Source organism: Varroa jacobsoni, unplaced genomic scaffold (assembly GCF_002532875.2).
Source record: "Varroa jacobsoni isolate VJ856 unplaced genomic scaffold, vjacob_1.0 scaffold_1349, whole genome shotgun sequence".
Classification (NCBI taxonomy): Eukaryota; Metazoa; Arthropoda; class Arachnida; order Mesostigmata; family Varroidae; genus Varroa; species Varroa jacobsoni.
The window spans coordinates 1-18500 of record NW_019214251.1 but is presented as its reverse complement, the minus strand read 5'-3'; the positions used below and the strand labels follow the sequence as shown (position 1 = coordinate 18500).

At 39.2% G+C, this 18500-nt stretch overlaps 1 protein-coding gene across 1 annotated transcript; it reads left to right on the top strand.

The window, feature by feature from the left end:
- Positions 1–5846: 5846 nt before the first annotated feature.
- On the top strand, positions 5847–7659 carry LOC111269065 (uncharacterized). Its single transcript, XM_086971941.1, has 3 exons — positions 5847–5871; positions 6122–6272; positions 6402–7659. The coding sequence occupies exons 1-3, from the start codon at positions 5862–5864 to the stop codon at positions 6574–6576; spliced, it is 336 nt and encodes a 111-aa protein (XP_086828067.1). The 5' UTR covers positions 5847–5861; the 3' UTR covers positions 6577–7659.
- The last annotated feature ends 10841 nt before the right edge of the window (positions 7660–18500 follow it).

The window sequence follows — 18500 nt, the reverse complement described above, 5'->3', positions numbered from 1 at the left end:
TTCCTTAGCAGATTTGATCCTCTATCATGTGCCAATTATACAAGTCACCTTCAGCGTAGACCATCTAAACCGGTGGCCTATTTACGTAAAGATAGAATAGCCAATAGTGATATCGGAAACAGAGTTAGACAATGTCCTGATCGAAAAGACAATTAAAATGTCTTGTTGTTGTAATTTTTATAGATTGGTTATCTATAAAAATTGACCTATAGCAACTTGATAATTTGAACGAGTACTCTCAGCCTCGCTGGTCCTTAAGGGGGGGGGATGTTTTTAGCTCTGGTAGACGCCCTTTCAAGGCGACCTGAATTATATATGATGAGGCACGAGCCTCATCGAAATCGCTCGAGCAGAGAAAAAATCTTTAACAGGCTTTGAAAATTCACCATATAATAGTGGGTAATAATCCATATTTAACGATATTTTTTGCTCTGTTTAGTTTTTGGAAATTAAATAGAATAAGCAGGCAGATGCGTCGTCAGTGTATATGACTACGAGAATACAGCGGACTAAAAATTCGAGCACAAAGCTTCTGCCAATGTCATCCCTTTAAAACGTCATCGAATTCGACAGGATCAGCTCCGACTAGCAATCATAATCCGAAAAGCAGACCTAAAATTGTGTTGGATGTTCCAACCGTTGATGAAGAGGCAAAAAAAAACTGGGCAGATTTATTTCACAAAGGTTTTTAGAGGTCGTCGTTTGAGGTATAGCTCGTGTGAGCCTGCGATCTGGCAGTAGAAGAAGTAGAGCAGAAGAGCTGACTGCCAGGAGTTACCAAGAAACAAACCAAAGATGTGATGTGTCTAGCAAATAAATAATGGTAAATAGATTCGCTATTCTAACTAACTAAAATCAATCACTACATATAGGCATAACTAAAAAAAATTCACAATGTCAGGCGACGATCGGACTCGTACGGTACTAACGGATTAGAGCACAGCGCGTTCGAAAGACAACTACAACCAAGCTTAAGATTACCAAATATGAGAAAAATACATTACAGAGCGAAAAAGTTCTGAAATAAGGGAAGGTGCGACGTTGAAACTCATATATAAGATACAAGCCAATATAATCATCGTTTGTTCCCAGATACATAGACAGTAGATTTAACGTTCTAAGATAGTATTCTAGAACAAATGTTTTAAAAATACTGGTGAATAAAGTTGACGTTTTGATTGTTCACTGCGACCGTGAGATCCATTATATAATTTGGTGTGATGATATCGTGCTTTCGTACAGGTGTCCATATTTTGTACGTATCTTTTACATCTTTATGCTTTGCAGACATCCTGTCTATCAGTGCAAGACCATATATCTCTATAGACTTAGTTAAGAAAATATTGGAAAAACTAATCAAATTACATCGACGACACGCATTTTATTTACTAGACCTGGATGTGGTCATCCCCATAACACAAAATCGCTTCCCTGCTATACTGAAACTGCCCCGGTTGATAGGCAGTGCTGCCCGCTGACTCGTCTGTAGTAGCAACTGGTGGCATTAGACGAAATGGCGAGATAACTTGTTAGAACATCGGAATCGGGTAGTGCGAAAAAAAATAGACGATCTGCAGGGAAACGCTCATTTAGAAGACGTGACAAGCTAGAAGCTACTGATAGTGATAATCTTCAAAGTTATGGCGCCATGTACAGCACGAAAGAATTGAGCTAAGGCCGTCAATAGCAGATCACGTGGGTCGACTGCGTCTAATTGGCCGAAACGAAACGATATGCTTGACGCAGTTTGTGAAAACTATGGAAAAAACATGAGCGAATAATCGTTCTAAGATAATGAAACGTATATATAATACGTGGCAAATGACGAGCTTGCTCTTTGTTTAAATTCGGCCCGGTCATAGATTCGAAGGTGGCCGATTTTTGCGAACATTTAATAAACGCTTAGCTGAAAAGCTTTTCTATTCAAACTCATTGAAGTGACTAGCCGCGTGTCATTCGCTGGCGAACTTGAACAAAAGAAGAACCATGCTAGAAGATAAGCTTCAACTGACCCATGTGACAATATTAACTAAAATAGTGATAACAAATTTCCTTTGTTTACACGTAATTTATGATGAACTTATTGAGTAACTATAACGGTTGGTTGACTAGGCATTCGATTGAAAATGCCTTTATTTCAACTTACAGACCGGCTGAAATGGAAGGCTTACGCCAGTAATTGTTTTTAAGCACGTTTGACTGGCAGCGCAGGGAAGTTTTTCTTTCTGCTATATTTTCCAAATAGCCATTAAATTCTCTAGTCGTCGTCTGATTCATTGTTCCTTACGACAAGTCGTCGCTTCTTTGAAAAATTGACGTTGACGATTAATTACGGTTACATACATTTCAACATGCGTAATGGCTCGTCTGTTTTCGGGCAGATGGTAACGACCGTGCTGTTACTGCCGCCAACAGTAATAACAATACAAATAGAGGTTACGACAATTACCAACTATTACAAATTAATATATTTTACTGGATACGAGTACCTGGACTATTAATACGTTTCGGCTGAAACGAAGTGCTTCACGTAGTTAGTTTTATTACGTGCGAAAAGCTAGCAATCGTTTCGCGAGGCCTCTTGAAGGCACAGCAAGCTATTAAGATAAAGTGGTGACTTAAGTCAAGCAGATCTCAATTACGAAGAACAGCTCAATTTGTCGAAGATGTGGAAACCTTCTCAGTGCACACCAAGTTATCTTTACGAAGGAGGATATATTAGACGTAAGTTTACAAAGAAACACAGAGTTTCGTGATGCATATATATATATATAGTATTTTCGGTAGTGTGCCCGTAATCCACTTCGTATTCGTTCGTTATAATGGCATTCATGCTTACTGTTTTCGGTGCTCGGGCCCCCATGATATATTTTATTGAGTGGTACACAACGCTAGTATCTTTTATTTTCAGATTCAATGAAATTATATTATATTCCATCTAGTCTGTGCTGTTTCAGACATGTACGGCAAAAGCGATAGTAAGCATTTTCAGCGATGAACTTTTCAAGTAAGAGGGAGTATTAGACGTAAAAAACGGTGGCTGGCTAGTTGTATCACTGGGATCAAAAAAAAACCTGCAGGTGGTTGTGGTGAGCAACAGCGCGTCGAAGTTAAGTGGAAAGTTAGGTCTTTCCTCCCTCCCTACATTAACCGGATCGTCAGCTTATCAATTGGTGAAGACCTTCTTGGCTAGGTGGATACGACATCTTCATAAAGTGATACTTATTTCAAACGATATACGCAGGAACATGAGATCTAGTAAATGCACAATTTTATGAGCTATTGCGTGTTTAAATGGGTGCTTTAAAGGACTATATTTTTACTTAATTTTATGTGAGCTTAATGTGAACTCATTCAGATGCATGTTATTTTTTTTTTTCGTGAAGAAGTCTGTGGTCGAAAATAATAACTACGGTAAAAATTCAGGTGTAGGCGTATCGGTATGCGTCATCGATTTTGTATTGCTCCATCGAGTCTTTCGAATATCACCGTCGAATACTTCTTTTTGGTATGGACGCATATCCATACATTTGAAGATACACTATCTATATTCGCGCGTAATCGTACCTAGTACGAGCGAACAGGAATCAGAAAGCATTTTCTACAAGGGTCTGCTACGGTGTAAATGTTTTTTTAACCTGTCTCTGTTTCTTTAGACACCGTTTGTTTTTTGTTTTTTTTTGCACACAAGTAAAGCCGATATCACTCGCCAAAAATGCCATTCGTGCCAGATTATTTACGGCCGAAGATTCTGAAAATTGCCTAATCCAATTTCTCTATCAGTAATCACCGTAATACGTATCGGTAGAACGTTAGCTAAACGCATAGCCCATTTAGTTAAACGCCATATCTAAGTGGTAGTTCTTGACGCTGATCCATTTTGGACTGTCGAATATCTGGATAAATAAACGTACAAATATTCTAGTTGATTACAGCCAAACAGAGATGCCCGTCGTTATCGTTAGTTATTAGCAAGAACGGCATGTTTGTTTTTCGTGTTGTGATATTTCAACTTGTTGCGCTAGGTTTCGTCTAACTACAACGTATTCAACGATCAGCAATAACAGCAACGATTTTTTGCTGCGAATTGTTACTGCTACCAAATGGGCTAGATTGAACTAAAATTAAAGGTGGGTTACAGGCTTTGCCGGGGCTTTAGCCGATTGATGATGTCGACAATCGCCGCTATGATGGTATTGTCGCTGCTGTTAGAAGTTGGTTGGGGTTCGAATGCCGGTACCACTTGTGGGCACGATGTTGCCAGGGGTACAGTTATGTCCGGCGGAAGCTCGGGGCGGCGCAACAGCAGGTGCAATTGCCTTACCCCTTTCTCGCTATGAAAGGGGCCTTCGCGCACTAGACTCCTTCAGGCGTTGCCCACCAACCCGTCCCGACGGCAGCAGCGACAGCTTCCAGATATGATGGGGTGGAGGGTAACACCGACGTACCAGCAAGATACGTCGTTTACCGCGCTAATTTTTGTGCAAATGGCTCAGCCTATCTGTTTGTCTATATGTGTATGCGATGAGTTATGGTCGTGCGTAAGATAGCTGCCATTAAACGAATAGATTCATAAAAAAACGTAGTCTGGATTTACGATAATACGTTACACGTATCTAGTTCGCGCATACAAAGTTTTAAATGTTTCTATTCGCTAAATATACGTACTGACTGATATGAATGAAGCGTGAGATATCAAGTACCTCCATAGATGAGGAGCTAAATCTAATCAAGCTATACTACTCATTGTTCTTTTGTTCTTTTTTTTTTTTTATTTATACGGTGACACACGTGACTTATGTTCATATCTTTGGTTACCTTTTGCGTGGCCAGGGCATCCTTCTCAAGATGCTTACGTTATATAACAGTGAGTACTCGTTACGCGGTAGCTGCGGCATCACTCCCAATTTACTCTACTGAAATCACACACGCGCCAGTCACCTCAAAATGAACGAATCATGTCATCATTGTTCCCACCCATGAATTTCAACATTTGCTCTAAATTGCCATTGCCTACGCCCAAAGTATTTGTTGTCGCATCTACGATCGGTATGTTTCAATCAGTTTTGCTGCCGGGCTGCCAATGTTGTTGGCTATACTATAGAAGGTTTGATGGGTGTACATGTGTTGGTAGTGAGATGTTTTTCGTGGTCAAGCGGCCGCCGCGGATAGCGTCAGCGGCAGTTACTTTCCGCAAGACTTCGCCATAGATGGCAACGGGACGCGGTTATGTTGCGATGGAACCTGACTGAACGGTGCAGCTGTATCGCAAAGGCAATAGCTACATTCACGGCCGTAGCTCGTTGATGATTGTTGTGAGCTGTTATTTGGTGATGGGCGTCGGACCACAGTGATGATAGCGCTATAGTACAATTCACTTTCCTCTTTGTCGCGGCCGCTACGTACGCTAAAAACGTGAACTGTGAACACGTCAGTCGGGACCATATAAAGCATTGCTCGAACGTAGACAGGCGCAAACCAACATTCGGTAGGTGTCTACTACAGATGCATATTATTACCATTTCTACTACTAGCAAGTCTATGACTAGTGAACGTAAGCAGCTGAGTTTCGCGTCAGTGAGATGTAACGAAAAAGGATAAACTCTGGAATAACTGTCTTCTACCGAGAACAGCTGTTGAAACCGTGCCGCTAGCTAAGAAAATGCTTTCTTCCAATAGAAGTCTTCTCGCATCTCGTTCCATGCTGGATATGATACGCCTATGTCACTTTTTGTTGTTTATGATGACGCATACAGGACAATGTGCTTGGGCAACGAGATCATGGTCCGGCGTTCAGTTAGTTCCCATAGTGATGATGGCGTTTGACGCAATGGATTTCGATTTGCGTACTGTTTCCCAGAATGAAACAAGGTTTATACTTTGCCATCTTGGCCGTAGTTCATACAGGATGTCATTTAAATAGGCCAGTCTACAGTCACAAGGTTATTTTTGGCTTCGTGAAGGATCATCTGGCTTAGCTTTGACAAGCTGTATGGGATGCTGAGGAAGGATCTCTCTCTCTCTCTCTCTCTCTCTCTCTCTCTCTCTCTCTCTCTGCTTCTATAATTCTCTAAGCTAACCTTTTGCGTTGTTCTTTGTTAATTTTTTTATTTTTTTGCAGAGATGTCGTCCCTTCGTCGTGTCGTATTTGTCGCTGTTCTAGCCGCCCTAGCCTTCCACCATCCCGCCTCGGGATTCAGGCTTAAGAAACTCGCCAGAGCTACCCTGCTGGGTGCAGCCGTAGCTCCTCGATTCGTACCCATCCCCATTCCGTGAGTGAAATGGCGTTTGTATTCTTAGTATTATTATTATTCGTGACAAATGAAATGCACCCGAAATAGCTTAAACGACTTCAATTTTTTTTTGCTGACCGTATGTATACGATCTCCTGTTACTCTCAGGCACCACGTGCATGGCCACCATGGTCATCACGGACATCACCACGTGAAGGAGCACCACATACACGTTCCGCTTCACCATCACAATGAACACCATTACCAAGTTGTCCACCATGACCATGGACATCACGAAGAACACCATGGTCACGGATGGGACCACCGGCACGGAGGGTGGTAAACAGCCCTAAAGCTGCTGTGCAAAATAGGATCCTTCAAACACCCTTAGCAGTAACAACATCGGAGGTATTTATGGCCATTGCCAGCAACTTGAAACTGCATTGTGGTGAACAGACCTCCAAAAAGATCAGACACATATAAATTTACTTAGAGTCCTTCAGGATTCACCTACGACGCTATTAGGCCAAAACGCCAATTTGCACTTGACATAGTCACTCTCGTCGAAGGGACTCGTCAAATACGCCAAAGTTTAAAGCACAATTACCTATTTTCTACCCATGTCTTGCTAATTAAAAAAAGTCCTGATGATGTCGCGAGGTCGACCTTTAGCTGTATATGGGAGACCTTGCTATTCATCGAGAGGTCGATCCTATTGTCTGATTTACGATTAGACGAGATAAATTAAAGCTGCTAGCTTACTGACCGAAAATGCTCAAAAGGTGGTTATATATGGTTTAAAGCAGTGCTGCATGATCGTCCCTATATTGTAATTGATGTTAGTTGATTGTAAAGGTTGAAATAGCAGCCTTCACGACGTTACTTGTCATGCCAGATTCTGCCATGCAAGCAAATCCCGAGCGGCCTGTCCTCGTTCGTTATGTTCCTTTCACATGCCGGATGTTGCATCCTTCTTGTGTATTTCTGTCTAAATGTACAATGAGTCTATTGTCTCTCTCCTGACAAATTGGCCAGGGTCCGCCACTAGTGTCCTATTTATGTCTTAATCCCCACCTTTCTTATTGCTCTTCCCGCCTGCTAGTGGCGTTTCGTAGATTGGCGTAACGTCGTTTGTACGCCTAGCTATGCGTGCGCGTGCCTGCGTGTATGTTTGCGTAAGCTTATGTAGTTCCAGTTTGGTAACTATTTGCGCTTATTTTAATGAGCATGTCGGTGATAATAATTCGTGTATACAATGTATCCATAGTATAAACAGTAAATATATTGTTGTAATAATGCGTTAGTTCGTTTGTCCTTCTACCTGGACGCAAGGCAGAACACATCTTAACTTCAATGTTGTTGAATATTGTACGTACTGTTACATGTAAAAAATCTCTTGTGAATATATGAAAATGTTATATACGTATGTTATCGTTGTATTTATTTGTGTGTTTACCCGAGATAGACATTTACTTTAGCGGTCGCTGCTATATATAGTTATGTGCCATACTGCATTGGGGTTTGCATAATTAACCAGTGGTCATATATATATATATATATATTTCGCACTTCATAATTTGAAAAAAATATTCCACATTAATTTTGGATAATCTCTCCTCGCTTCGATTTTAAATTATTCTGTTTTAGTCCTATTTAACATTATTTTAGTGAATTTTACTGATGCAATGTGGGATATTCGGGATTGCTAGCTTCAGCTATCCTCTCGCGTACATATCAATTCAGCATTTGGCTCATTGCCAAAGATTATTTCGCGCATTTTTGCCAGCCTTTGCACCTCCCAGCCACCACAACCTATTTTTTTTTAACTATCACAAAAAATGGAGCTGCTAGCTTGATTTCCGTTTTAGAAAAAAAAAAAACATTTCCATTATCCAGAACAGATGTCTGCGTGCATATCTTAAGTTAGTAATGGTTAAATAGTCGGTAGAAATATGGACGTGTAAAGCAAAAATATACGATTGAGACAGCTATCTTGTTCAGAGGAAATGAAGGGATATTTAAGCAACTACAGGGTTTCGATGAGCTGTATACAATAGGCTAGAGCTTTGGCCTAGATTGGAATACCATCATTATAACGACGGTTTGAATTTAGAATTAGCTCAAGAATGGTATCAACACGGACCTCGATTGTTATTCCCAGAGGTTCATTAGTATTATAAAAACACGTCAAATGACTTGTGGTCTACTTAAATCTCTTAATGACTGATCTACAATCATGCGAAAATTCTATTCAGCTTACCGAAAAATGATGACAATTAAACCCTGAAAAAAACGGCCATATCTACTTGGATTTTTTTTTTTTGATAATCGTCGCTAGTATTGTTAGAGTGTCACGCGATGTTTTGTCTCTATGGTCCGTAGGCTTCATTTTTGCCAGAAACGTCGAAACAAAAAGAATGGTACTATCGAAAAATGCTGTCACTTTTTAAAAGATGCACATAATTGTGGTAAAAAGGTTAGTTGATCAATCTTTTGCTAAAAGTGTCGCCTAGAGTGCCGTAGAAACTGAAGCAGGGTTAGGCTTCGCCAAATGTAGCATACGTTATGTGCTTATGGTCTATTACGAGCTTCCTACATCAGGGCATCAGCTGAATATTAGAGAAGAAGTGGATGAGGATTAAGACCTGAAAATTTCTGTGCGCATTATGACGCATTTCTCCTTGCTCATACTTCATTCAATTAAAACATCACAACCGCCATGTTAGATGAACGTTTCCCACCTGTAAACGTAACTACAGTACCTATTTATTCTTATACGTGTTTAAACATAACTGTGCCACTGCTAACCCCGTCTTCACATCTTAACTACGTATAAAAGTCGATATATATATCTTTTTATATCCATAGTCCATATATATCTCGCATTAAGATCAATGTGTTAGCCATACAATAGAATGACGACACATGCACATGCTATTTAAAAATAAATACGACCTTCATCTCAAGATCTAAGCCGTGCTACCGTCAATGTGTAACGTGTAGGCTACAGAAGGAAGAATTGTATGGGTCAAAAAGACACCAGTACTTTTTGGTCGTTAAACCAACACATTAGCAGAAATAGCTCGGTAGATAGGCTGCATCACGTATACCATGTCATGCAAGTGCTCGACCTCAAAGAACACGGACCATCCGCTGTCTGTACTAGAAAGCTCCGGTAGAATTTTCGGTTAGCCAGGTTTAACAACCTAACCTTAGGGACAGGCGAGCCGAGGTAAACTGCAACCAAGAACGGATTTAGACGAGCTTGAAAAGGTCGGCCTGATGATCAGTGAAACTGCACAATTCCTCAAATCCTCAGATGTTCGGGAATGAGGTTAATAATCTCCTACATAAGCTTGTCGTTAGTCGCCTCAGTATCGAAGCGATGTAACTTTTCAGCAGAAGGCGTCGTGAACTATAAAGAGAATATATATCATACGGATGTGATAGACTATGCTTGATGAAGTTTTTATTACTGAGATCTTCGATAAACACAACTATCTAAACAAATGGAACAAATAGTTGTTTATTAGTGAATAATCATACCATTATTAATATAAGCACCGCACTACCAGTTAAAGGCAACTTAAGTGAATGATGCCGAGGGTGCGACATAAATAGAATAAATAAAGCAGACGGAATATGTTTATTGCGTGTAAATTAATTAAATTGTCGCGGTAAATTTGAATATCTTTTACATATTTTGATCCAAATCTCGATACCTCAGAGACACAGATCGACTTGCCGTATCTCTGTTCTGTTTGTACCAATTGTTCGTTTTTATGAGATGTTTGTAGGGCTTGTTAATTGTCAGTATCCCCTTGAGAGTTTACCCTACTTTACAACAGGGTATTATGCATTTTGTGAAGAAGATGAGTCATATATATTGCAGCAATCTAGTGAATTAAACATCTACGTCAGAACACGTTAGATGCTTAAGCCATTACTTATTTTACTTAAAAATAAAAAAAAAATACAGATGCGGTACCTTGAAATACTTTGAAACATCTGAGCGTGAGCTCGCTTTTTATTTATTAGTAAGTCTCATTTTTCTCGTATATCTCCGATATAACCAGCACATTATTAAGAAGAAACCTCGTTTTATGACAAGTTATGCCTTAGGTTGATAGCTAATTTATTTAAAAATATATTTAATACGTTGCCCTGACAACATCACTATTGGAGCTGCAAGATCATATCTCCGCCACGACGTTTCAACAATAATCAGGATAATTTACGGATAACCCCAACTACTTGTATATGACAAGGGCATCAGGTAAATGAATGTTGAAACCTTAGTAGAAACTAAATCTACAAGCGTCAGCCGTTCCATCAGCCCAAATGGACAGAATAGAAAACTTATTATCCTACGAAGAGATTTGTTTACTAGAATATAAATGTGGAACATTAAAGGATGGTTTGTACATACAACTACGATAACAAATAATTTTTTATAGGATGTTGCAACTAAAGCTGTTATTACAGTTATTACAAAAAATGTATATCTAGAACAATTTTTTTAATAATTGTGTTGTTATATGCCACACAATATGAGATCACATATGCTCATTACTTTTTCATCGAAGCGTTTATTTACCTTTATTTCTCATAGAAGTAGACAACGAATAGGTTTGAGGGTAGATGCGAGCTAAAGCTGACAGGTCGACCCCTCTTAGTTCAATTGTCGGCTGTGGTTTCCAACCAGAAAAATCTGATACATTCAGTGTGTTATAATCACCGAAGCAATGAAAGGTTGGCGCTATTACAGAGACTTCTGTTATAGATAAGGGTTTGCATATATATATATATATATGCAAAGATCGTTATAACAAAAAGTTCGTAATGTCAAATTAGAATATGACGTTTTATAAATTATATTGTTGGAATAATTAGATAAAATAATATGTATCTAAATGCCTTGTAAAAAGTCTCCTAGTCTAGTGTAAAAAAATCTCCAACTTATCAACTTACTCAATCTACGTGTAGTGATGGCGAGCTCTTGCGCTTACGAGCGCGTACGGCCTTGCAGCTAATATCGAGTTCAAGTAGCGCTGAACTTTGCTGCAGTTACTCCATGAAGTACGCCAACAAATATATCGTGTTCTTAAATTCACCGAAATATATAGACTTCAAAGGGTTCGTGATCCTCTAGACATCGAACTGTATTGTGTAATTCGTATAATTCAGGATAGCCGTAGCGGATGTAAGCGATGGTCTTTCCTCACTAAAAAATAGCCCTCTGAGATAACTGCAAATAAAATAAAGTTAGCTTTTTGCTGCCTACAAAGGCAAGATCACATCCGCTTCCAACATGGAGATGGACCAAAGGTCTACCTAACTTATTTAAGAATATAATTAGTATGTACGTCTTTCAATATTATTAAACGCACCCTCAACTGTTTTTTCCTTCTATGAGAAATGTTAGACTTTAACCGTCTGGCATTGCCGCGAAGATTTGTCAGGAGAGGCGTTGCTAGATTTATCCATGTTTTCTCTAACCGTCCTTCGCCAATAGCGTAAATTCTGATATTTCCATACAACTGGATGTGTCATTTTTTCGTTTGTTTCTTTCTTCTTGTAATAAGCATTCCCTAAATGTCACCTGTATTCAAGGTTGCGATGTTAAAATGGTTCGATTAAATCATATAACCAATATCTAAACTGGGTGAATATTATTGACTTTTATAGCCCTTTGACTGGATTTCGCAATTTACATTACCCATCTTCCGTCGAGCAAACACCCTGTTGATCATCGTAACAAATATTGTCAGTGATTCAAGATACGCACACGCATTGACTTCGTCTTTGAACAATTTCGAATTTGAAAGTTCCCAATGTAGAAGGCGAAGGAGAACATAGGTCTACAATTAGTAGAATACAAATCTATACCTAAGAAGAAATAGGCTCTTGCTTTCCCCGTCTCGCCTGGATGGTCAAATTGCCAAAGCAATGGCTTGTAGGCTTCATGAAGACTGATGTCCATCATGGGTTTTCTATCAACATCGAGACTATCGGATCGCTCAAGTCATTAAATAATACTGTTTTCCTCCTCTGGCGCTGAGATGAGACGTTTTAAATGAGATGGCGTGTGTTCCACTGATCGATCAATGCATGGTATCGCAATATAGTATACGATAAACTGATGTCCAGTAGTTGAGCATTCACCACTGTCTAATTAATTACATAGCAGCTTCAACCGTTCGAAATTTTCATAAGTGAAAAGGACAGCAGGGCGAAATGCTAAGAAAAGACTGTCTTTCTAGGGTAACTAGGACAACATACGTTAAAGTTAAAAATTAACGAAAATCCTTATGTTTTGTCTTCTATGAAAATCTTTTCATGCGGCTAGCTTTTTTTTAAATATATGTTCACTGTACATTTTGGTAGAAAAACCTAATAATTTTATTTAATTACAGCATGAAGTCAAAGCTCTAGCTTGTATCCCAACAGAGAGGTAATAAGAATTCCTTTCATCCTCATCTGGTGCATGGCATCCTCAAAATTTATTTAATATGCAATTTATTTAATGATGGAGAACAGCAATAAATATGCACATATATATTTAGGTGTGTATGAAAACATGTGGCCGTATCTAAAATGTTGTTATCTTTGTTCAGAGATGAAAATGACTGTTAAAACGTAGTAACACGGAGATGAGACGAGTTAAAGAACGAATTCGAATCGAGCACTGACAAAGTGAGCGCGCGTTGAAGTGGACATTTTTTTAATACTAATTATACCTGGATGATGAGCCATGTATTAAAGATGGCGTTCGGCTCTCTGCACAGAATACGAGTCAACTGTCCCTATATTTGCCAGATCAGATGTTGCAGAAAACTGACTACGTCAACTGCGTTGCCTCCTTTCTTTAGGAGGAATGAATTTACAGATTTTTACTGCTCAGTTAGGACTAAAGTGTCTGGTATCGCCAGATTAATTGAGGTCGCAGTCTTGCTAGAACATTTTAAACAAAGCCCATTTACAGGAACACGCGTATAGTTCGTTTCTGCTAATTTTTGCTTCGTGTATATCACAGATCGACGAAGTTGCATGAATAACAGTCATCGTTCCTTAATGCTGTTCTGTAATCTATGGTTCTGTAGAAGTTATTGCAATTTCTTGCAATCGTTCGAAAGTAGTCCCGACCAATCCGTCCCGTGGACATCGGACGTATGCGTTTGACTACATTATTAGGGTTTATTGCCGAAGCTGTGTCTAGGAGCTGGCTTTCGATTACGACGAGATCTTCTAACTAATTCAAACGATTTTGCTAATGATAACTACTTTATAGGGACACACAGAGCATTAACTTAGAGTCAGTATCAGCTGTAGCAGAATTACGGGTGTCTAGTCTTGTCGACAGTTCGTAAGGCGGCAAAATGGTATTTGTAAAACGTCGTTTCTACTACTGAGTTTGGATATCGGCTTCAAGTGCAAATTGACGTGGTCTGGTGGAAAATCGCTTGAAATTTTGATTCGCTCATGCTACCGTCGCTTTGGGTATTCCGGTCGGAGCCGGCGGCGCGTGAGAATGATATCGACCAATAGTATGTCTAAAAGGGCTAGAGGAAAGCTACCATCGGTCTCGTCACTATCAACAAACTTTTTCAGTCTTCGTTGCGAATGCTCTTATTGTTTCCGTAATCTTGGACAAATACGAAAAACCGGGCGCCTGGGGATTGAATTCCCCACCGTCAAGGCCGCTTTTCCGCATAAATTCGCTCCTGCTTGGCTCTGTTTAACTACCTATGTATCCATTACATAAGAAGTGACTGCAATCCGAATTCTCAGATGGTTAGTGATCGCATTTGAGTACTACTAGATTGTTACTAAACGGAAAACATAAAGACCTCTAGTGTGACCTATAATTAATCTGTGAAGATTGCTTGAGTCAACCGGTCGCCTCGTAACTGTTCGACCACGGCCTTATATGTTAAAAAAGTGAGTGATTCTGCTTTCTAGTAAACAGGGAGGACTAAAATCCAATTGCAGACGTTCGATTCTACAGATTTTTTTCTACGTAAGGTCATCTTTCAAAAAAGCAGGTAACTTTGAAACCATTTTTGTGACGTCCTTCTACTTCAGCTTGCGCACTGCCTAAACAAGACGGCATAACGTCATAGACAATAGGCAAAAAAGAAGAATGGATATAACAAAAACAATATAAAACGTCAAACGCAATGTACTGTACTCTAAATTAATGTTTTTTTTTTTTTTTTTAATTAAGAGCTCTACGTCTGGCAGCGTTGGTAGTTGTTGTTTCAGATATTTGACAAATTACTAGCTGGCCCAAGGTGATACGATTTGGGGGTATTAAGATGTTCGCATGTCTACAAGTACCAGCATGGTCGTACAAATTCAAATGTTTTAGCCCACATAAGTTTCATCGTGATATTCAAGACCTGGATCATTTCACGTGTGCCTGTTATCTGTTCTACAAAGCCAGCTATAATTATTTGGACTCCGATTTCTGATCGGGATCCGACCGTTTACCAGTCGTCATAAGCTCTTTTCGATATTCCGCAATGCATAACGAACCACTATCAAAATTAATAATAAAAAATATTACTGTTTCCAGTCCTTGCAGGCTAATCTTTCGGGATACGCTATTTTCAGATAAGGCTACTTAAAGATAAAAGTTGTTGGGTGAAATGTTCCTACTTCAATATTCCTTTAAAAGTTCATTCCCTCTGATGCGGTAAAAATCAGCTTCAGCGTACAGGATGCTCAAAAAATCTCTAGGCAAATTGTGTTTTAACGGAATAGGAGGAAGTTATAAATAGATATGCGCATACTTGAAGAACAATACCATGCCGTTGCGCTACCCCCCCCCCCCCCCCCCACATCCAGAGTCTATTGGAATCAGGGTTCGTGTCACATGTTATTGTCATTACGAAACACTTTATCTCATTAATCCAACGCAAACGTTCAATGTAGTAACGTTTTTATTATTGGTATTCAATGATCATATGGCTGTTAAAAATGGCTGCGGACGCGATACTCACACGGACGTCAGAATAGCGTAGGTACCATTCGGTCGACGATGAAACAAAAAGCAACGCCTTTATTTAGGTTAACCTTGGAAGCAAATTGTGTCGAAAATTATTACTGGGCCGCCATCAGCAGCCAGTCGCACGGCTAACAAAACATGTGGTCTTATTTTTAATCTGATAACAAAAAATGACCATTTATTTCTTGCAGTAGTGGGAAAGAGGCAGCATAACATCTAGCCAATGGCTAGAAATAAAATGTCTATGTGGTAAGATGTTTAGATTAGACGTTACGTAAAGGCCGGTATCAGTGACAATAACAATAATGATAGTAATCATAAGCGATTTTCGGGCGGATATGTCATAACATACGAATCGTCTATTGAAATATTCATAGAATAGGATAAGATTCGAGAGCAACAATCTTCTTCTGAGTATATGGAACACTTTAGAGGTAAAGGGTTAATTTTTACAGTATCTAAAAAAACCAAGCATCAATCCTGTTAAAGTATCCTGACAATACGCAGCTAAACGTTGAATTAATTTTTGTGGGCTATGTCTTCCTCGTATGTTGCAAAAAATCAGAATGTAAAATTTCTAGTATTTAAACTTTGTGCAATGGAAAAGCCGTCCTGTAAGCTTGAAAAAAATGACAGAAGAACGTATTTAAACTAAAGAAGATCAACGATTACAAAATTGAACTAACTGTCCTGAATTCACAGTATTTGCTTGTGGACCAAAACTAACTCTCAGTAAAAAATATGTAAACTGTTAATCGGTGAAACCAGTTACCACATTACTAACTGAAGTCGGGTTTGCCTGAAGATATAGCGTGTCTAGGACATGACGTTTCCTATATATTTTTATTGTTAGGTGCTATTCGTAGGGTGAAAGTATTCAGACTTTCACCAACTGGACCCAGGATGCCAGTGAGCGTTTCGAGTCTTGCCGCTGTGGCTGCTGTGATCATGATAATGGCACTCGCGTCCATAGTCACCGTTGTCCAATTGAAAACTATCGGCAGGCTTGCTTTATCTGGCGTCGCCATTGGGCCCTGGTCCGATGATTCTGCCGGTGCCTCAGTAAGTTCTATTAAATGTGTTAATAACATTATGTTACCCTAACAAACGCATTCGAACATATTAGTTAAAAGGGTTCACAATACAGTTGACAGAAAGAAAACGTAGATTTACAGTTGGAACTGAAAACTTAGAAACTTATTTTTTTATGCCTGACTGTAGACTAAGGATTAGCTTACTTTTTCCACTCTAGCTACTACAAACTGGCAGCAACTTGTCAAACTTGTGCCTTTGCCACAGCGTGAAGCGATTTTTCTATAAACGTCTCGCGTTTACATTTTGAATTTTGTCTTTTGGCGTAATTGCTCAGTTACCTAACATCGTAACGGGTATCTTCTGTTACTGTGAACTCATCGTACTACTTGTCTGTCCTTTTCATGGTAGTGTTATGAACAACGGAAAGGTAATTTCTTTTGCCCATGAGCAGGCCAAAAGTGTTGTATGTCATCACGAAGCACGGTCATGGAAGGACCGACATTCTTGGCGAGCATGAAGATTTCGTCGGACCCACTCGAGGTTACGACCGGTAAAATATCATACAGTTCCTCCAACCGTCCTTTCAATAAGTCCGAATAGTTATTAATTTTTGCTCTTTTGAAGACGAATATTTGAACTTCGTGGTGTTGCAAGCCGAGTTGCTGGCTAGTCCCAGTGACGATGTAGGTAGCCATAGCTTAAGAATTTTTGTCCTAACGGTTACTCAAAACGGAAGAACATATAAACATTTGAAGTATCAACAACCTGTTATAATCACTAGCTACGTTTTCTGAGCCATGGCAAATTTCGTGTACAGCTTCTAATGTCAGTGTACATATCATGTACAACTTAATGGTTCGTAATCTGCTACGTTCCATTCCAATACGTACGTGATTTCTGCACGTTCCATACATTGCAATGATAGTTATCTTGAATGAAGTGTAAGCGTGCACAAAGGATACTTGCAGACGGATTTCTTCTACGGCATATATAACCTATAAAGATTATTTCTGTGCAACATTTCGTTTTTATTCAGAGGTTCTTGTTTGTGTCAGCTGAATAAACTTATTGTTAAGACGTTTGAATGACTATATTAGATACAGGCTCAGTGAAGTCGTCTTATGAAAGGCGATCGTGTGATCTTGCTGTGTGACCGCGTGTGTCTTAGCTGCTATGTTTTTAATGAGCGCGAAGAAGGTTTTTATATAATTAGAAGCGTCAGGGCTGCACGTTTGAACGGACTGGATAAATCTGATCGTATAGTGTTATGATCGTAGCGCTGTTGCGGCTGATGGTGGCAATAGTGGTAAAATAAAGACGTCAAAAAAATTCAGCTGTTTCATAGTCGTCCGGTATTGGCAAGCCTGTAGAATAATATCATGCGTAGAAAACGGAAGAAAGAAACTTAATTCTAACTTATAAATTCGGTCATCTTTCGTTGGCTAGCGTTTTGCCCACTACTTTATTTCAGAATAAAAACCTCGAGTATAAAAATTTAGATATATGTATATAACGTCGTCTATTGCTCATGTATCAGTTCCGATAAAACTGATACAATCTTGTCGAATATTCATTCAAAATCATAATGTATGCGGGAATACTTGCTGTTATTGTTCACCTATTTGATCATTCAGTCTGCCGGGATTTTCCTGCAAGCTGACATGAGCTAAAAGCTCATATCAGACAGAACGGATACACTTGTGGAAGATCCAGTCCTATACATTCTGTTTTTCTAAACAAAATATAGGAAACGTTGCAGCGGCGCAAACGCGCACGCAAATAGCAGCCATGCTAAAAATGTCACGCGGGAAATTAGGCGCTTATCAAACTTCTCCAACAATTCCAGTGTTTACAAAGTCCAGCGGCCGTTGGTACCGTCTCGATGGAGCCGTATAATACCAAAGTTGAGCTTATTCAGTCCTGGCTCTGAAGCTTTTCAGTATGTCCCTGCTACGATAACCGTTAATATTTAGGTTCTAAGAAACGGTACAATCTTTTGTCCAAGGAGTCCTGATTGATGTCTCTACATGTAGTATCTGCAATTAGGTCCATGGAGCCTCCATCCACAGTCTTATTTATTAATCATAATAATATACCCAAGGAATTTAATGCATCTACATAGCTACTTATAAAGTTATCGCTTGGTCATGGAACAGTAAACTTTATACATACATATATATATATATATATATATATATGTATGTATGTATGTATAAATAAGC